Below are 21,996 nucleotides of genomic sequence, written 5' to 3' on the forward strand. Positions count from 1 at the left end.
GACATAGCCCTGAACAAGGTTCTGGGACAAGAGTACAAGTGGGCACTGAGGAATAGCTCTCTCCCACCTTACATGCCCTGGGGTGGGGACGCATCTGCTCAGAGAAAGGCACATCTTTACCTACTCATGCATGTGCAGGTATCTGCAGGAAAATGACTACCCCTATACCTGCTCTTTTTTTGTTTTAATTGTAATTATTAATACATTAATTGTACAAATCAATGGGTTTCAGCATCATTTTCACACCTACAGATATCATTCTTCAATCACGCCCACCTTCTCTTGTCTCTCTCCCCTCTTCTAAGAAGAAAGAACAATGCTGGAGCTATCACGATACCTGATTCATACCTCTGCTCTACTTCACACGAAGGTGTGTTTGCCTCGTAGCAGCCCTCCATGCCATTTCCCAGGTGCCACTGTCTCTACTCTTTCTTTACAATGTGTTGAGACTCTACCCACTTCCTACTAACACCCTCCTGGATAATGTATCAAGTTTTGCCATAATCCTGGCAAAAGCTTCCTTTCCATCCTGTTTCCCCAACAATTTACTATTTTTTTTTTTATTGTAAACAAATGGGATACATGTTGTTTCTCTGTTTGTACATGGCGGAAAGGCATACCATTTGTGTAATCATAAATTTACATAGAGTAATGTTGTTTGATTCATTCTGTTATTTTTTCCCTTCCCCCCACCCCTCCCACCCCTCTTTACCCTCTATACAGTCCTTCCTTCCTCCATACTTGCCCCCCTCCCTAACCCTAACTCTAACCCTAACACTAACCCTTCCCTCCCCCCCATTATGTGTCATCCTCCACTTATTAGCGATATCATTCGTCCTTTGGCTTTTTGAGATTGGCTTATCTCACTTACCATGATATTCTCCAATTTCATCCATTTGCCTGCAAATGCCATAATTTTATCATTCTTTATGGCTGAGTAATATTCCATTGTATATATATACCACAGTTTCTTTATCCATTCATCAATTGAAGGGCATCTAGGTTGGTTCCACAGTCTGGCTATTGTGAATTGAGCAGCTATGAATATTGATGTGGCTGTATCTCTGTAGTATGCTGATTTTAAGTCCTTTGGGTATAGGCCAAGGAGTGGGATAGCTGGGTCAAATGGAGGGTCCATTCCAAGTTTTCTAAGGAATGTCCACACTGCTTTCCAGAGTGGCTGCACTAATTTGCAGCCCCACCAGCAATGTATGAGTGTACCTTTCTCCCCACATCCTCGCCAACACCTGTTGTTGCTCGTATTCTTGATAATCGCCATTCTAATTGGGGTGAGATGGAATCTTAGGGTGGTTTTGATTTGCATTTCTCTTATTACTAGAGATGTTGAGCATTTTTCCATATGTTTGTTGATTGCTTGTAGATCTTCTTCTGTGAAGTGTCTATTCATTTCCTTAGCCCATTTGTTGACTGGATTATTTGAATTCTTGGAGTAGAGTTTTTTGAGTTCTTTATAGATTCTGGAGATTAGTGCTCTATCTGAAGTATGATTGGCAAAGATATTCTCCCACTCTGTAGGCTCTTTCTTCACATTGCTGATAGTTTCCTTTGCTGAGAGAAAGCTTTTTAGTTTGAATCTATCCCAGTGGTTGATTCTAGCTTTTATTTCTTGTGCTATGGGAGTCCTGTTAAGGAAGTCTGATCCTAGACCAACAAGGTGAAGATTTGGACCTACTTTTTCTTCTATAATCTGCAGGGTCTCTGGTCTGATTCCGAGGTCTTTAATCCATTTTGAGTTTAGTTTCGTGCATGGTGAGAGATATGAGTTTAGTTTCATTCTGTTGCATATGGATTTCCAATTCTCCCAGCACCATTTGTTGAAGAGGCTATCTTTTCTCCATTGCATATTTTTGGCACCTTTGTCTAGTATTAGAAAGTTGTATTTATTTGGGTTTGTGTCCGTGTCCTCTATTCTGTACCATTGATCTACCTGTCTATTTTGGTACCAATACCATGCCGTTTTTGTTACTATTGCTTTGTAGTAGAGTTGAAGATCTGGTATTGCAATACCCCCTGTTTCACTCTTCCTGCTAAGGATTGCTTTAGCTATTCTGGGTTTCTTATTCTTCCAGATGAATTTCATAATTGCTTGCTCTATTTCTGTAAGGTACACAATTGGGATTTTAATTGGAATTGCATTGAATTTGTATAGCACTTTAGGTAGTATGGCCATTTTGACAATATTAATTCTTCCTATCCAAGAACATGGACGATCTTTCCATCTTCTAAGGTGTTCTTTAATTTCTTTCTTTAGTGTTGTATAGTTTTCATTGTAGAGGTCTTTCACCTCTTTTGTGAGATTGATTCCCAAGTATTTTATTTTTTTCGAGGCTATTTTGAATGGGGTAGTTTTCCTAATTTCTCTTTCTGAAGATTCATCACTTATGTATAAAAATGCGTTGGATTTATGGGCATTGATCTTGTAACCTGCTACTTTACTGAATTCACTTATGAGTTCTAAGAGTTTTCTGGTGGAATTTCCAGGTTCCTCTAAATATATAATCATGTCATCAGCGAACAGGGATAGTTTGAGTTCTTCTTTTCCAATTCGTATCCCTTTAATTTCTTTGGTTTGTCTAATTGCTCTGGCCAGAGTCTCAAGAACGATGTTGAATAGAAGTGGTGAAAGAGGGCATCCCTGCCTTGTTCCGGTTTTTAGGGGGAATGCTTTCAGTTTTTCACCATTTAGAATGATATTAGCCATGGGCTTAGCATAAATGGCCTTTACAATGTTAAGGAATGTTCCCACTATCCCTATTTTTTCTAGTGTTTTGAGCATGAAGGGGTGCTGTATTTTATCAAATGCTTTTTCTGCATCTATTGAAATAATCATGTGATTCTTGACTTTAAGTCTATTAATATGGTGAATTACATTTATTGATTTCCTGATGTTGAACCAACCTTGCATCCCTGGGATGAAACCCACTTGATCATGGTGCACTATCTTTTTAATATGTTTTTGTATGCGATTTGCTAAAATTTTGTTGGGAATTTTTGCGTCGATGTTCATTAAGGATATTGGTCTGAAATTTTCTTTCCTTGATGAGTCTCTGTCTGGTTTAGGTATCAGTGTGATATTGGCTTCATAGAATGAGTTTGGGAGGATTCCCTCCTCTTCTATTTTGTGGAATACTTTGAGAAGTATTGGAATGAGCTCTTCTTTAAAGGTTTTGTAGAACTCGGCTGAGAACCCATCTGGTCCTGGACTTTTCTTTGTTGGTAGGCTTTTGATGACTTCTTCTATTTCAGCACTTGAAATTGGTCTATTTAAATTGTTTATGTCCTCCTTGTTCAGTTTAGGCAATTCATATGTCTCTAGAAACCTGTTGATGTCTTCGAGCTTTTCTATTTTGTTGGAGTATAGATTTTCAAAATAGCTTCTAATTATGTTTTGTATTTCAATCCTGCCTGTTGTGATATTTCCTTGTTCATTCCGAATTTTAGTGATTTGGGTTTTCTCTCGTCTTCTCTTTGTTAGTGTGGCTAAGGGTTTATCAATTTTGTTTATTTTTTCGAAGAACCAACTATTTGTCAATTTTTTGTATTGTTTCTTTTGTTTCAATTTCATTGATTTCAGCTCTGAGTTTAACTATTTCCTGTCTTCTACTACTTTTGGTGCTCTTCTGTTCTTCTTTTTCTAGGGCTTTGAGCTGTAGTGTTAGGTCGTTTATTTGTTGAGTTTTACTTCTTTTATTAAATGCGCTCCATGAAATAAATTTCCCTCTAAGTACTGCTTTCATAGCGTCCCAGAGATTTTGATATGATGTTTCTTTGTTCTCATTTACCTCTAAGAATTTTTTAATTTCCTTCCTAATATCTTCTGTTATCCATTCATCATATAATAGCATATTGTTTAATCTCCAGATGTTGGAATAGTTTCTGTGTTTTACTCTTTCATTTATTTCTAACTTCAATCCATTATGATCTGATAGAATACATGCTAGTGTCTCTATCTTCTTGTATTTGCTAACATTAACTTTGTGGCATAATATATGGTCTATTTTAGAGAAGGATCCATGTGCTGCTGAGAAGAAAGTGTATTCGCTCTTGGTTGGATGGTATATTCTATAAATGTCCGTTAAGTCTAAATTATTGATTGTGTTATTGAGATCCATGGTTTCTTTGTTCAATTTTTGTCTGGAAGATCTGTCCAGTGGTGAGAGAGGCGTGTTAAAATCACGTAGTATTATTGTGTTGTGGTCTATTTGGTTTCTGAAATTGAGAAGGATTTGTCTGACATACATAGATGAGCCACTGTTTGGGGCATAGATGTTTATGATTGTTATATCTTACTGATTTATGCTTCCCTTAAGCAGTATGAAATGACCTTCTTTATCCCTTCTGACTAACTTTGGCTTGAAGTCCACATTATCGGAAATGAGGATGGATACTCCAGCTTTTTTGCTGAGTCCATGCGCATGATATGTTTTTCCCCATCCTTTCACCTTTAGTCTATGGGTATCTTTTTCTATGAGGTGAGTCTCTTGCAGGCAATATATTGTTGGATCTTTCTTTTTAATCCAGTCTGCCAGTCTATGTCTTTTGATTGATGAATTCAGGCCATTAACATTCAGGGTTATTATAGAGAAATGATTTGGTTTCCCGGTCATTTGGTTCATTTTTAAAATTTTGTTTATTTATTTGTTTGACACAACTTGTTTCCTCCTTTATTTGACAATTCCTTTAGGATAATTCCTCCCTTTGCTGATTTGCTTCTTTGTTTTTCATCTCTTCCTCATGGAATATTTTGCTGAGAATGTTCTGTAATGCTGGCTTTCTTTTTGTAAATTCTTTTAGCTTTTGTTTATCATGGAAGGATTTTATTTCATCGTCAAATTTGAAGGTAAGTTTTGCTGGGTATAAGATTCTTCGTTGGCATCCATTTTCTTTCAGGGCTTGAAAAATGTTGTTCCAGGCCCTTCTAGCTTTTAGGGTCTGGATTGAAAACTCTGCTGATATGCGTATTGGTTTCCCCCTGAATGTAATTTGGTTCTTTTCTCTCACAGCCTTTAAAATTCTGTCTTTATTTTGTATGTTAGGTATTTTCATTATAATGTGCCTTGGTGTGGGTCTGTTGTAATTTTGTGTATTTGGAGTCCTATAAGCCTCTTGAACTTGATTTTCCATTTCATTCTTCAGATTTGGGAAATTTTCTGATATTATTTCATTGAATAAATTGTTCATTCCTTTGGCTTGTTTCTCTAGGCCTTCCTCAATCCCAATAATTCTTAAATTTGGCTTTTTCATGATATCCCATAGTTCTTGTAGATTCTGTTCATGATTTCTTACCATCTTCTCTGTTTGTTCAACTTTGTTTTCAAGGTTAAATATTTTGTCTTCAGTGTCTGAGGTTCTGTCTTCCAGGTGTTCTATCCTATTGGATATGCTTTCTATGGAGTTCTTAATTTGGTTTATTGTTTCCTTCATTTCAAGGATTTCTGTTTGATTTTTTTTCAATATCTCTAACTCTTTATTGAAATGCTCTTTTGCTTCCTGTATTTGCTCTTTTAACTGTCGATTGGTGCGATCGTTCAATGCTTGCATTTGCTCTTTCATCTCATCGTTTGCTTCTCTGATCATTTTAATTATGTACATTCAGAACTCCTTTTCTGTCATTTCTTCTGCCATGCTGTCATTGGGTTTTATTGACGTAACATCTAGATTTGTTTGCAGCATTTTCTTTCCTTGTTTTCTCATATTGTTCAGGTATCAGTGGACCGCTGAGATATTGCAGATTTCCTCTATTGACTTACAATGTCCCTGAAGATTTGTATATATATCCCCCCTTAGCCTTCAGTAGGCTGAAGTCTTGGAGGAAGTTGATAATGCGGTGCTCCACAAGGAAGCTGCCTCTCTAGGAGTGGTGGCCTTCAGGTGGGGTATAATCCCTGCTAGTGGGCAGAGGTGCCTCCACTTGTTAACCAATGGTCATCCAAAGGGGACCTAGGCTGCGGGCTGAGGCAAGGCCTGTTTGGGCCTGAGTCTCTGGTTTTATCGTCCTTGTGGGGAAACCTCACCCGGCAGGGAAGACTCACCCGGTGGGGAGGTCTCGCTGGTCAGTACCCTCCTAGAGGTTCCCCTCAATTTACAGCTACCGCCTGGGCTGGGCTGCCTTCCTCTGCAAAGTTCCCAGGGGCCCGGCCCTACCTCCTGGGCCTGGGAGCCTCACCCTTCGCAGATGAATCTCCTTAGGCTGCCCCTCCTCAGAGAATCTGCCCTGCAGGCCTGGAACCTTCGCTCCGCCCTAAGCCTGTCTCTGTGCGGCTCTTCCACCCAGAAGCCTCCTAGATCCTGGGACCCTGCTCTGCACCTAATCGCCTGGCCATGCGGCCCCTCCTCTGAGCAGCCACCTGGGGCCCGTACAATCGCTCTGAGTCCCAGAGACCCGCCACAGGCCTCTTCCTCCAGACAGCCGCCCAGTATTCTGGTGCGGTCACTAGGAGTCCAAGAAACTCACTTCGTGCCTCCTCCTCCCACCAACCACCCATAGCCCTGGGCAATCAATCACTCCGAGTCGAAGTGACCCTCCCCGTTCCTCCTCCTTCTCCAGATAACCCCCCGGGTGTTCAGGAGCAGTCGCTCTGAGTGGCTCTGAATCCACGTGACCTGCTGCACGGGTCCTCTGGGCAACCTCCCGGAGCTCTGGTGCGGCCACTCAAGACCAAGCGACCCACCACGCTTCTCCTCCAGGCAGCCCCCTTGTGATCAGGCGCTGTCACTTTAAGTCCAAACAACTCACCACTCGCCTTCTCCTCTGAGCAGCCGCCTGGAGCGCTAATGCAGTCACTGCGAGTCCACACGACCTGCCGCGCTCCTCCTCCTCCTCCTACTCCTCCGGGCAGGCCCCGGGGTTCAGAAGTGGTCTGAGTCCAAACAGTTCGCCACGCAGCCCCTTCTCTGGCAACCGCCTGTAGCTCTGGTGTAGTCACCCGAATCCAAGCGGCCGCGCTCCTCTTCCTCCTCCTCGTCCTCAGGGCAGGCCCCGGGGTTCAGAAGCGTCGTTCTGAGTCCAAACAGCTCACCGTGCGGCTTCTCCTCTGGCAACCGCCTGTAGCTCTGGTGCAGTCACTCCGAATCCAAGTGGCCACGCTCCTCCTCCTCCTCAGGGCAGGCCCCGGTGTCCTGAGTCCACACAGCTCTCCTCGCCACTCCTCCCCTGGGCAGCCGCCGGAGCCCCAGTGGTGGCTCCGAGTCCCAGCGCTGCGCCCAGCGGCCTCCTTTACGGCGCTCCCAGTGGTCCGAGTTCACTGCTCCAGCTGGGGGAGGGGCGTCTCGCCGGCAGCTCTACTTCACAAAGTTTCCTGCGTTCCGGGACCACCGTCCCATCTGGGACGCCTTCCCAATGGGTGAGAGTCACCTGGCTGCTTTGAGTTGGTCCCAAGTGTCTCAATATCTCCTCTTTTGAATCCTGAGTCCTGGAGCAACATGAAATGCAGCCACCCTCTAGGCCGCCATCTTGAAACCCCCAACAATTTACTATTGATACAGCCACCAGATTACATCTTCCCAAACCCAAGTTGGATCATATCACTCCTTGCTTAAAACGAACCTATAGCTTCTTCCCTCATTGGTAATGAAAAACTACCATGACCAGTCAGGCCATCAGGATTCAGCTACCTTACCCTCTTTTGCACATCCCTTTGCTCACACTTGCCCCCTCTGAGTTAAATACATGCATTTCCTCCTCCGAGTCATTGCATCTTTGTTTCCTCTGTCTGGAAAGCTTTTCCAGAGAGCCACAAAGCTCTCCTGCTTCTTCTGTTTGAATACTACCTTATCAGAGAGACTTCCCAGAGAGGCTTCCTAGAGCAATAAAATAGCCCTCCACTCTCCACCCCACTTGGCCTGCTTTATTTTGTCTTTGTAGCATGTCTTACCATCTGATACCTGTTGTGTGTCTATGATTTGTTTGTGTGTGATTGATGGGACTTTATATGGGCTCTTCACTGTTGTATCCTACAATCATACTTGGCACGCAGTAGGCACTGAACAATTTATTTGATGAATAAATGAAGACTTACCATTTATTCATTTTAGTGGTGGAAATACATTCTTGAAATAGCAAAGATTTATTGAGGGATTTTTATGTGCTGGGCACTATGATGAGTGCTCTAGCATCTCATTTAATCTTTGCAAACAACCTTTTCCATAGATGTAAAGAACAGAATAAGCAGTGTTAAGGCACTCATTTGTGACCACTTAGTTAGTGACAAAGTCAGGCTCTGAACCAGGATCTGTGACCTAAAACCATGCTTGAAGCATATACTTTTCTTCAGTAATTCCGTTTAGTTGACTTTCAGGTTAAATACTTTTGTGTTTACATGTAATGGAACAGGACTGAATAATACTGAATCAAAATCCAAATCTCCACTATAGAAGGCTCAACATAGAGATAAAGTGATTTGAACAGAACTATGGAATAAGAAGGTACACCTTTGGGACAAATTTCTGAACTCTTTCTGCTCTTTTACTGCACGCACAGCCTCTCTTGAAATAGGAAAAAAAATTCTCATGTATCTAACTTTCTGATCTATACTTTCTGTGCAAACCACAATTGCATGGGACAGTGAGCTTTCATTCCAACCTGAATTCTGAAGCAACAGTTAACTTATACTGACTGTTTGCTGTGCATCAGACAGCATGCACTGGATATGTATTGCCTCATTTAATTCTCACAACCGTCAGGGTTTAGATACTCTTGTTGTCCTCATTTTATCAGTGAGGACACAGCTTTGCATGGAGAACCTGGGTTTCAAAGGTGGAGACTTAACCTGCAGGCTTTTCAAGAGTGAATATGAAAAGGATGCTATCTGGCTCCAAAGCATATGTCTCTTTAACTTTTTATTGTAGGAAATTTCAAACATCCAAAAAAAAAAAAAAAAAAAAATTTTTTTTTTTTTTAGAAGATAACAAATTCCCACATACCCTTCAACTAGTTTCAGTCATTATCAAATCAGGGCATAGGTGATTTTAAGCCAATGCGGGTGCATCTAATCTCATGTAAAGAGCTGTAGTAACAGAGGCATCTCCATCAGGGTGTTAGTCTCGTGTTTCACTCTGAGCTTCAATCTGTTGCTTATTTGAAAAATGACTTTGCAAAACACTTCCTTCCATTTTCCACCGTAATGGTAGCCACTGATTCAACTTATGTAGAAATTATGACTCCACATCAAAGAAAACAAGCCCATGTAGATAACAGCAGGGTCTAGATGCTATTTGCAGGGTCTAGATGGCTCCTTCAGTGTTATGAAGAGTAAACGTTTTAATTTCTGTTAATTTGACTTGGCCTAGGAAAATGGAATTGGCAGCTTATAATACATGCATATATCCAAAGCACAATGGCTCACATGCTTAGGTTTAATAAGAGAAGAAACCCAGGGCAAAGGAGAAAGATGCAGGAGGGAAGTTGGTGGGAGGGAGTCAGCACTGTCCAGAACAACAGAGTCATAACACAGGGCGCTTAAGTGAGGCGCTGACTGAAGGACTTCCCCCTGCCAAGGATCCCTGCACTTTCCCCATTAATCCTCATAACAAAAACTAAATGCCTCAATTTGTGTTAAAGAAGCTTAATATTAAAATAAAATGAAGCATATGCCTGTCATCCCAGCCAGTCAGGAGGTTGAGGCAGGAGGATCCTAAGTTTGAGGTCAGACAGCACAACTTAGGGAGACTTTGCTTCAAAATAAAAAATCAAAAGGGCTGGGGATGTAGATTATTTTTTTTTAAAGTGAATCTGTTAAGTAGGAAAGTTTTAGAATTTCAGTTCATACTTTCTTCTATATCAGGAACTTGAAAATGCTCTTAAAGACAGAATGACCAAAAGGTCAGGTTGATCTATAGGATTTTTCATGCTTCTTCCTTTAGTCTACCTTGCAGCACTTGAATTTCACTATGCATAAAACTTCATTGGAGGTATCAGTCAGGCTTTTAAATTATTTTAAGAAATATTTCTTTTTAAAAAATACCTCATTAGGTTAACTTAAATTTCTTAAACATGATTAATTTCTCCAAACCTTTTTAGATAGGAACTAAGGGCAACAAGGGTAAAGAATTGGGATCTCAACAGAATTCATGAAAACAATGGGTCCATCTGGAAATCTCAACAGCTGGAGTCTTTCATTTGCATAACCTTGTTTCTTAATTTTTTCGAGTGGATGAAATGTTTATGAAATTTGCTGGGCTGATAACCCTGGAGACCTGAAACCTTCAGACAGGAAATAATGACTCAAGGCAGATCAGGTCTCTTGTAGCAGTTAAGCTTTGAGGGTGTCTGGGGGCATCTGGTTCCATTTCTAGAGTGCTTCCACTAAAGAAATTATGTGCCTTGGGTTTTATCAGGTTAATTGCTACAGAGACCCTTAGAGAGGATGGGTATACTTATGAGATTCTTAAAGCAAATAATTAAAAAAAAAAAAGTGTTAGCCTTTAGAGGGAAAGAACAAAATACTTTTTGAACTAAACCATTGCGATCATCTTGGTTCAAGTCATCATTGTTATCTCCTTCCTGGTTGTCCTGCTTCAGCTTTTAAGCCCTTATAATTTAGCACAGAAGTTAAGCGATCCTTTTAAAACAAAAGACATATCATGTCATTTGCCTCTTCAAAACTGTCCAAAAGGTTTCCTATTTTGCTCAGAGTAAAAATCAAAGTTCTCAGAATGGACTAAGAGGCCTTTGGGATCTATGGCAGCCCTCCCCCCACTCCACACTCTCCACAGTATGTCCTCCCTACCACCTCCCTTACCACCCTGCTTCAGCCATGGGGGTCTCTTTGCTGTTCTATGGACATGCCAAGCATGCTTTCACCCCAGGACTTTGCACTTGTGCCCAGAGGCACCTTCTGTCAGACAAGGACATGAGTAACTCTTTAAGTCTCTGTTCAAATGTGAGAGTCTATGCTATGTAAAATAGCACCCTGTGTACCACCTCAATACACTCTATCTTATGGATCATATTCATTGTCTCTTGCCACTCCTTGCCATCTGTCATGGTATATATATTATTTGCCTAATGTCTCATCTAGCTGGGAAACTCTATAAGAACAGAGACTGAGGTTTCTTTATTGCAATACTTCCAGCTTCTAGAAGAGTGCTTAGCACTATTCACAGTCAGTGTATGTCCAATGAAAGAATGATACCAATGTTAATGTTAATGGTAATGAGGCCGAAGTCAGCTCATCTAATCACTTTATAAGCATCAACTCATGCCATCCCCACAATGACCCTTGATGAGATATGCTATTCTTCTCATAGTTTGGGTGGGAAAACTGAGACACAAAAGATTAGGTATTTGGCCCAGATAACACAGCTAACAATTAAACAAATTAACAAATTGGAAAGTACCTTAAAATCCTCAACTAATTCACTGCCTTTCATTTATAGGTAGGAAAACAATGTCCAGATGAGTTAGCTGGGACCTCCTCTCTGTATCCTTCCTTGACCCCTTCCAGTTGCAGAACTACTGAAACCAAATCTTTCCAATGATATCGCTACCCTGTCTTTATATGACTGGAGACCCATGTAGCTCAGCAGGGCACTGGCATACAGTAAGCACTTCACAAATAATTTTTGAAAAAAATGAATGAGAGATGATAGAATTTTTAGAAGCAAAGAAATTCTCTGCTCTGATTAATAAATAGGCTTAGCAGTGCAATTGACTCTACTTTCAAAGGGCATGAGAATTCTGTCTGAGAAAACTCTTCACACAGGTCTCTCTGAAGGCAGCTAGGATTATTTTGTGAATACTTACCCTTGGGGAAGCTTCCCCAGGCACAGCAGATGGCTAGGCAAGTATTCTAAAGTTTTAGCAATCTTTAGAGCAACCTGTGTGAAGAGCCAACTGGTATGAAGCTTTTCACATATAAATCACCCACTGTCTACTCATTTCTCCACTTGAAGTTTACCTCCAGGTACAGAGAGATGACTAATGTCACTGCACTCAAGATGAGTGTGTGCACACACATGTGCATATGCTGGTGTGTGTAGTGGTTGTGTTGGTGGGTGTGGCAAAGGACTGTGACTGGGGCATCAGCAGGTGTACTGTTGAGTACCTCGGAGACAGGCAGGAAGGGACGACTCCAGGCACCGTGATCAGTTCTGGCTACTCCCAATCCTTACGCCATCGATGGCTTTGTGTACTCTCACTCTGTATGAATGCCTAAGTGGGCCTATTAATAAAAACATTTCTCTCTCCTAACTCTCCATCTCAATTATTTTTATCAGAACAACACTGAAGAAGTGCTTAGATATGCATGATACAAATGAAATACCATAACAACAGTTAAACTTTGACACACCCCCTTCCCATTTTTCCCAGAGTTCTGCCTCTTCTTTACTAAGCAAAGAAACATGCAGACATTGCCTCTGTGGCCATGAACGGAGTGCTTGCATTTCAGCAGCACTCTGGGTAGGTGAGCAGGCTGTGGCTGAGTGTGGCCTCTAGACAGCTGGACTCTCAGTACAGCCACAGATCACCAATGGTCAGCTGGACGCGATCCAAGGTAGAACAGCAGAAGTGCTTCCCACTGTGGTCCCCCACAAAGAGTCTAGGCTTCCCTACTCTGAGCTGCTGCATTTCTCTTCGATTACTGGGATGTGGAGAAGAAGATTTACTGGTGATAAGACAGCTCTTCCTCTCTGTCCCAGATCTCACCCAGTACAAGAACTGGAGTCTAAGACTTCCTGTAAGACCTTGATGTCAAGTCCAATTAGAAATCAGTTGCATTTCTATACCTGCTCATTTCTCTCACAAGTTAGTGCTTAAAAACCCTGATAGGTTTTAATTGTGGTATGTGAAAAAATGGTATTTCATTATCTGTAGGCTTAAAATTTGCATATTATAATCAAATCTCTTAAACAGAAATGTTTTCTTTGAATTTTCAAGATGGTTAAATGTTATAAAGGGAATTTGTTAAGCACACTGTTGTAAAGACTTTATGTACATTTTCTCTTTTCATTTGTTCTTATTTTACAGATGGGGAGACTGAGGTTTAGCACAGGGTAGGTAATGTGCTTAAGGTTACCAACTGGTAAAGCTGGGACTGCAAGGTGAGGTAGTCTTTCTCTCTGCAGGCTGGACCTTTAACAATGTCTTACTTCATATCACTAGTCACTCATTTACTATGCTTACATTTCAGGAGCAGCCTAGTTTTAGGAATGCTTGGATTCTTTTTCTAACAGGTAGGCTTGCCCACAGCCTCTCACTTACAGCTAAATGGAGTGGACTCTTGGTAGCACCGGAATCTGATTCTTCAAAACCACTGTTGGTTCTTTCCAAAAGCTGTGGAGATGAAAAAGAAAGCAACAGTATTAAATTCAATTTTGTAAGAGAAATAGTATTTTCCAGATACTAAGTGAAAAAGGAGACTTCAGAAATTTAAGAAACTATGCAGCTTATCAGCACTGTAAGAAAGCAAATATAGCTTATCTAAAACAAATATGCTTACAAGAATATTTAAACTTCTAGGTCTCTTAGCATTTGCTATTAAAAAAAGCCTTCATATTTGAAAAGATGCTTAGCTTCACCCATCCAGAAAAATAGTGCATTTTAAATCCATCTTTGCCTAGTGAATTGGTAACTATGAAGAAATGATAATGCCCAATTATGAAAACACACACTTACTAGAGACAGTGTTCAAAAAGAGAAGCAAGGCTCCTGTGCTCACAAAGGTTATACTTAAGAAAAAGAAAGTACAGGCAGACAGATAGACAAATATATGAGTAGGAAAATATTTAGAAGTGATGTGTGGGGGTGATCCAAGATGGTGGACTAGAGGGTGACTGCATCTCCAGTCACTCCAGAACCAGGATTCAAGAAGGGAAGGTATTGAGAGACTCAGATATTGAAAACAAAATATTTGATCTTGAAAACAAAGTTGACCAAACAGAAAAGATGGTAAGAAATCATGAACAGAATCTACAAGAATTATGGGATATCATGAAAAGGCCAAATTTAAGAATTATTGGGATTGAGGAAGGCTTAGAGAAACAAACCAAAGGAATGAACAAGCTATTCAATGAAATAATATCAGAAAATTTCCCAGCTTTGAAGAATGAAATGGAAAACCAAGTACGAGAGGCTTATAGGACTCCAAATATACAAAATTACAGCAGACCCACACCAAGGCACATTATTATGAAAATACCTAACATACAAAATAAAGACAGAATTTTAAAGGCTGCGAGAGAAAAGAATCAAATTACATTCAGGGGGAAACCAATACGCATATCAGCAGATTTTTCAATCCAGACCCAAAAAGCTAGAAGGGCCTGGAACAACATTTACCAAGCCCTGAAAGAAAACGAATGCCAACCAAGAATCTTATACCCAGCAAAACTTACTTTCAGATTTGACAACGAAATAAGATCCTTCCATGATAAACAAAAACTAAAGGAATTTACAAAAAGAAAGCCGGGCATTACAAAACATTCTCAGCAAAATATTCCATGAGGAAGAGATGAAAAACAATGATGCAAATCAGCAACGGGAGGAACTCGCCTAAAGGAATAGCCAAATAAAGGAGAAACCAAATCATGTCAAAAACAAAAATGAGTCAAATGACTGGGAATACAAATCATATCACAATAATAACCCTGAATGTTAATGGCCTGAACTCATCAATCAAAAGACATAGACTGGCAGATTGGATTAAAAGAAAAATCCAACAATATGCTGCCTGCAAGAGACTCATCTCATAGAAAGAGATACCCACAGACTAAAGGTGAAAGGATGGGAAAAAACATACCATGCACACGGACACAGCAAAAAAGTTGGAGTATCCATCCTCATTTCAGATAATGTGGACTTCAAGTCAAAACTAGTCAGAAGGGATAAAGAAGGACATTACATACTGCTTAAGGGAAGCATAAATCAGCAAGACATAACAATCATAAATATCTATGGCCTGAACATCGGATCATCCATGTACATCAAACAAATCCTTCTCAATTCCAGAAATCAAATAGACCACAACACAATAATACTAGGTGATTTTAACATACCTCTCTCACCGCTGGATAGATCGTCCAAACAGAAATTGAATAAAGAAACCATAGATCTCAATAACACAATCAATAATTTAAACTTAACTGACTTATATAGAATATACCATCCAACAAAGAACGAATACACTTTCTTCTCAGCAGCACATGGATCATTCTCTAAAATAGACCATGTTTTATGCCACAAAGCTAATGTTAGCAAATACAAGAAAATAGAGATACTACCCTGTACTCTATCAGATCATAATGGATTGAAATTAGAAATAAATGACAGAATAAAAAACAGAAACTTCTCCAATACTTGGAGATTAAATAATACACTATTATATGATGAATGGATAACAGAAGACATCAGGAGGGAAATAAAAAAATTCTTGGAAGTAAACGAGAACAAAGACACATCATATCAAAATCTCTGGGACACTATGAAAGCAGTACTTAGAGGAAGATTTATTTCATGGGGTGCATTCAACAAAAGAAGTAGAAATCAACAAATAAACGACTTAACACTACAGCTCAAAGCCCTAGAAAAAGAAGAGCAGACCAACACCAAAAGTAGTAGAAGACAGGAAATAGTTAAAATCAGAGCCGAAATCAATGAAATTGAAACAAAAGAAACAATCGGAAAAATTAACAAAATAAATAGTTCTTTGAAAAAATAAACAAAATTGATAAACCCTTAGCCACACTAACGAAGAGAAAGAGGGAGAAAACTCAAATTACTAAAATTCAGAATGAACAAGGAAATATCACAACAGACACGAGTGAAATACAAAACATAATCAAGCTATTTTGAAAATCTATACTCCAACAAAACAGAAAACCTCGAAGACATCAGCAAGTTTCTAGAGACATATGAATTACCTAAACTGAACGAGGAGGACATACACAACTTAAATAAATCAATTTCAAGCAATGAAATAGAAGAGGTCATCAAAAGCCTACCAACAAAGAAAAGCCTGGGACCAGATGGGTTCTCAGCCGAGTTCTACAAAACCTTTAAAGAAGAGCTCATTCCAATACTTCTCAAAGTATTCCATAAAATAGAAGAGGAGGGAACCCTCCCAAACTCAAAGAGAAATTAGGAAAACTACCCCATTCACAATAGCATCAAAAAAAATAAAATACTTGGGAATCAATCTCACAAAAGAGGTGAAAGACCTCTACAATGAGAACTACAGAACACTAAAGAAAGAAATTAAAGAAAACTTTGGAAGATGGGAAGATCTCCATGTTCTTGGACAGGCAGAATTAATATTGTCAAAATGGCCATACTACCAAAAGTGCTATACAGATTCAATGCAATTCCAATTAAAATCCCAATGATGTACCTTACAGAAATAGAGCAAGCAATTATGAAATTCATCTGGAAGAATAAGAAACCCAGAATAGCTAGAGCAATTCTCAGTAGAATGAGCAAAGCAGGGGGTATCGCAATACCAGATCTTCAACTCTATTACAAAGCAATAATAACAAAAAGGCATGGTATTGGTACCAAAATAGACAGGTAGATCAATGGTACAGAATAGAGGACATGGACACAAACCCAAATAAATACAATTTTCTCATACTAGACAAAGGGGCCAAAAATATGCAATGGAGAAAAGATAGCCTCTTCAACAAATGGTGCTGGGAAAACTGGAAAACCATATGCAACAGAATGAAATTAAACCCCTATCTCTCACCCTGCACAAAACTCAACTCACAATGGATCAAGGACCTCGGAATCAGACCAGAGACCCTGCATCTTACAGAAGAAAAAGTAGGTCCAAACATTCAACTTGTTGGCTTAGGACCAGACTTCCTTAACAGGACTCCCATAGCACAAGAAATAAAAGCTAGAATCAACAACTGGGATAGATTCAAACTAAAAAGCTTTCTCTCAGCAAAGGAGACTATCAGTAATGTGAAGAGAGAGCCTACAGAGTGGGAGAATATCTTTGCCACTCATACTTCAGATAGAGCGCTAATTTCCAGAATCTATAAAGAACTCAAAAAACTCTACACCAAGAATTCAAATAATCCAATCAACAAATGGGCTAAGGAAATGAACAGACACCTCACAGAAGAAGATGTACAAGCAATCAACAGATATATGAAAAAATGTTCAACATCTCTAGTAATAAGAGAAATGCAAATCAAAACTACCCTAAGATTTCATCTCACCCCAATTAGAATGGCGATTATCAAGAACACAAGCAACAATAGGTGTTGGCGAGGATGTGGGGAAAAAGGTACACTTATACATTGCTGGTGGGGTTGCAAATTAGTGCAGCCACTCTGGAAAGCAGTATGGAGATTCCTCAGAAAGCTTGGAATGGAACCACCATTTGACCCAGCTATCCTACTTCTTGGCCTCTACCCAAAGGACTTAAAATCAGCATACTACAGAGATATTGCCACATCAATGTTCATAGCTGCTCAATTCACTATAGCCAGATTGTGGAACCAACCTAGATGCCCTTCAGTTGATGAATAGATAAAGAAACTGTGGCATATATATACAATGGAATATTACTTCACCATGAAGAATGATAAAATTATGGCATTTGCAGGCAAATGGATGAAATTGGAGAATATCATGGTAAGTGAGATAAGCCAATCTCAAAAACCTAAAGGATGAATGATCTCACTGATAAGCGGATGAGGACATATAATGGGGGGTAGGAGGGGTTAGCGTTAGGGTTAGGGTTAGGTTTAGGGTTAGGGATAAGGAGGGTGGTAAGAATGGAGGAAGGAAGGACTGTATAGAGGGAAAAGAGGGGTGGGAGGGGTGGGGGGAAGGGAAAAAATAACAGAATGAATCAAACAACATTGCCCTGTGTAAATTTATGATTTTTAATAAAAAATAAATAAATAAATAAATAAAGAAGTGATGTGTGCTACGATGAAAACAAAATAGGGTAATGTAATATACAGTGACGGGGGATTACTTTAGAGCAGAAGGTCAGGGAAAGCTTCTCCAAGGAGGTGACATTTAAAGTGAGCCCTGAATATAAGATCTAAACCAGATAAATGCATGGCAGAGAGCACTGGGAGAAGGTAGACGTCAATAGAATGCATCAAGTAGAGCTCAAGGAACAAAATCAAGGAACAAAAACATCACTGTGGCCAGGCCATGGTATTGGTGAAGGTGCCAGGAAAATGGCATATCCATGGAACCTTAACAGGAGAAATTGCTAAATCCTTTCTAGGCAATTTATGTGTACTTCTGATCCTAGGAATTAATAGACACATGCACAGTGAGGAATGTGTAAAGAAATTTATTCATTTGACAAATATTTAATGAACAATTACCATGTATTCAGACACTGTATGAGGCACTGAGGATTCAATAATAAAGTATTTAAAAATAGATTTTCTCATGGAGGACGAACACACAATAAAAGGAAAAAGTTATGTAATTCATTAGAAAGTTTGAGGCGCTCCTGAAGAATTAAAGTCATATTATTATATGCATACTCATGTTTAAAGTAGCACAATTCACAACAGCCAAACTATGTAATCAGCCCAGGTGTCCATCAACAGATGAATGGATAAAGAAAATGTGATATATATACACAATGGAGTTTTATTCAGACATAAGGAAAATAAAATGGCATTTGCAGGAAAATGAATGGAACTAGAGACCTTCATGTTAAGTGAAATAAGTCAAACTCGGAAGGTTAAAGATTGTATGTTTCTCTCATATGTGGAAGCTAGAGAGGGGGAAAAAAAAAAAAAGGTGGAGTGGATCTCCTAAACATCAAAGGGAGAGCAGTAGAGGAAGGGGACCAGAGGGCGGGAGGTGGAAAGGGAGGGGGGAAGTGCTGAGGAGTGTGATATTGGTCAAATTATATTGTTAAATTGTGTGCCTGTACAAATATGTAGCAACAAATCCCATCAATATGTACAACTATAATGCACCAATAAAAAATGTAGGAAAAAAAGAGAATGTTCGAGGTTGCTATGGAGAAAAATGAAATAGAGAAGGAGAGTTTGGAGAGCTCAAGGGGAAATCATTTGGCAATTTTAAGTAGGGTGATCAGCGAGGACCTTACTGACTGGGTGACAGCCCAATTCCACTTTGAGAGAGATGAGGGAACCTTGTGGGTATCTGGGGGAAGAGCATTCCAAGCTGAGGGGTCAGTAATTACCAAGACCCTCAGTGACAGGGGTACCTAAGAAAATCAAGGAGGCAAGAGCATAGTGGGCAAGGATGCAGGGCAGGAGAGTCCTGTGGGTTGTTGTAAGGATTCTTATTTCAAGTGAGATGGAAATTCACTAAGAGGTCATTCTTTTGAGCAGAGGAGTGACGCCATCTAACTTTGACACTCCAGGGAGGCAAGAGTAGAAGAGACCACTCAGGAGCTGAACTGACCATCCATGAGGGAAATGATAGTGACTTAGAACAGCAGGAAGCAGAGGACGGTGGGGAGTAACGGTGGATTGTGGATGTTTTTGGAGGTAGAATCAACAGAATTTGCTGATGGACTGAAGTTGAGTGTAGGAGAGAGACGCCAAGGATGACTCTCAGTTTCTGTCCTAAGAAAACAGTAGGATGGAGGGGCTATGAGCTGTGAATGAAGTAAAGAGAGGGAAAGAGCAGAAGTTTGGTTTGGGAAGCGTTAAATTTAAGGTGTTTACAAAGCATCTAAAAGTACATCTTAGCTAGACAGCTACTGAGTATAGAAAGCTTTGGAGTCCAGGGTATTTGAAGTCATAAGATTGGAGAGCGGGGACAAGGGGAGCAAAGTAAACTAAGAAGAGTCTGTGTTCCAGGACTCAGTCTCAGAGACATTAAGAGTTGGAGAGATGAAGAGGAACAATAAGAAGACTTAGACTGAGCAGGTGAAAAACCAGGGAAGAATGAGGTTCTGGAAACCAAGTGAAGAAAGGGTGTTAAGAGGAGAATGAGCTATCCTGTCAACTGTCCTGATGGGTCACTTAAAATAAGGCCTAATCTACCAGTGACTCTGAGAAGAATTTATCAAAACACTTTATGAAAGATAGAAAAAAAGGAAATACCTAGCAATAAGAATAGATTAAATGCCTTGCAGTGGTATATATTACCCCTTCAGATAAACTGTCCCTCTTTAAAGTTCTTCTTCATTTAGTGACATATCCAAAAGGAGCCCAAATCCAACACCTAAAGTTCTGATACGTGATGAATGTTGTGGGAGTCAACGTCCAGCCTCCTGACTGGTGGGCTTGGGCGGTCCTATCTGGCAGAGGCTGGACAACTAAGAAATGCACTTCCTAGGCTCCCCTGAGTCAGGGTTCTATATGTGATTTAAGCCCTGCCAATTAAAAACACTAACATGAAATTTTGAAGTCAAAACGAGGCAGAGGAAATCTATGTGGTTTCTGATGAGGAACACAATCAAAGAGGCCTTTGTTTGTTTTTTAGCTTCCTGGATACAAACCACTAACTATTGAAGGTAGAGAAGCAAAAGGCATGGATGCAGGGCATCCATTTTTGGGCCATATAGCTCAAATTAAAAAGCTGAGTGGCAGTTGGCACAGTGGTACATGCCTGAAATCCTAGGTACTCAGGAGACTGAGACAGTAGGATTGCAAGTTTGACGCCAACCTCCGCAATTGCACAACCTGGTCCCAAAATAAAAATGAGTGACAGAGCACTCCTGGGTTCAATCCCCAGTACCACACACACAAGGTGGTGTGGCTCTTGGGGCAATAGTAATGATGGTAACAAGACTCCCTGCATGTCAGCAAGAGTGATGTGTATGGAGCCAGTCATTCTAGTAGTTGCCTCTGATTCCCTATCTCACTGGTCATGGGTAAGGGGCAGCCCCTTATTCCTTGCAATTCAGTTCATCAGTTTAGGCTTATTTCTAGAGGACCAGCTTAGAGTCCACTCTTCTAGACCTCCTAGTAATCTGGTAAACACCTATTTTATAAAATTAAATCCTTTTCTTCTTAAAATAGGTAGCATCATTTCTGTTTCTTGCAAATGAAGACCAAATAATCCAAAAAGTAATACAGATTTTTGTAGAAGTTTTCTTAATGAGTGTGATGGAGGAAGAAATGATAGCATTCAAAGCACTGGAAAGCAAAACTTTCTAAAAATCTACCTTATCAATTTTTTTCTCCATGAAAATCCCCAAACTTTTCAAGTGAAAACACACTTTAAAGTCATATGTGCAGAATGACACTATTTTTATCCAAAACAAAGATCTGTATTGATATAATAATATATAGATAAAAGTCTAGAAATATATACCCTAAATATATATATATATATATTTTAGGGTGTTAGGTATGTTTGATACAATAACCTAGAAGTGGGTTCATAGATGGGTTTTTTTTTTTCATATTTCTCAACTTTTATTTTTTGCAGCAATTGTGTATTGTTACTATAATCACAAAAACAACAAAGCCATTTCTGTGTGGAAAAACAGCCCTTAATCTTTGTTCATAGATCCTTAGATAAGTAGAACTCCTTTCCAGTCAATAAATGTGGAACAAGATGCTACGGTGCTAGAATTCATTGGTAGATCAAATAACAGTACAAAAATTAACAGTTCAAAGCATATGATTTAAAATTTATAAATAATACAAATAACTGTATTAGAAGTATGAGGTATTTTGTGTCTGTTCTTTAATGGTGTAAGAACAGAACTTGGAACTTAAACAAGCTAGAATATGTTAGCATAATGAAAGCAAATTTAACTTCAAAGTAAGTAACTTTAAAACCCATCTCTCTTATATAGTTGAAATAAAAGTAGGCTCCACTGCTTAAGAAGGCTGGTAAACAGCAGTTCTGTGCTTTGTTTTCCAACATTATCACCTGCAAGGACTTCCTGGAATTGACAGTGTGTACCAACTCCAAATCCTGTCCTAGAATGAACTTTTAATCAAAGGAACACAGAATCATTTCCCCTACTATCACGGACACGATGATGAGGGATAAGAAGACAATACGCTGTTTATAGCCACCAATTAGGCACGTTCTCATGTCATTTATTAGAGAGGAAGATT

General features: G+C 39.7%; 1 protein-coding gene across 8 annotated transcripts in view; it reads right to left on the reverse strand.

Annotated features, from left to right (window-relative positions):
• The window catches only part of ANKRD44 (ankyrin repeat domain 44), a 317,692-nt gene that overhangs the window by 32,025 nt on the left and 263,671 nt on the right, over positions 1-21,996 (reverse strand). For all 8 annotated transcript variants that reach the window (XR_013762680.1, XM_079132583.1, XM_079132577.1 and 5 more), the window contains exon 17: positions 13,223-13,294. Coding sequence is in view for 7 of the 8 variants with exons in the window: in XM_079132583.1 (XP_078988709.1) it covers positions 13,223-13,294 (72 nt within the window). In the remaining variant the exon portion in view is untranslated. The remainder of the gene's footprint in view (positions 1-13,222; positions 13,295-21,996) is intronic.

This window comes from Sciurus vulgaris (genome assembly GCF_902686455.1).
Source record: "Sciurus vulgaris genome assembly, chromosome: 3".
Lineage (NCBI taxonomy): Eukaryota > Metazoa > Chordata > Mammalia > Rodentia > Sciuridae > Sciurus > Sciurus vulgaris.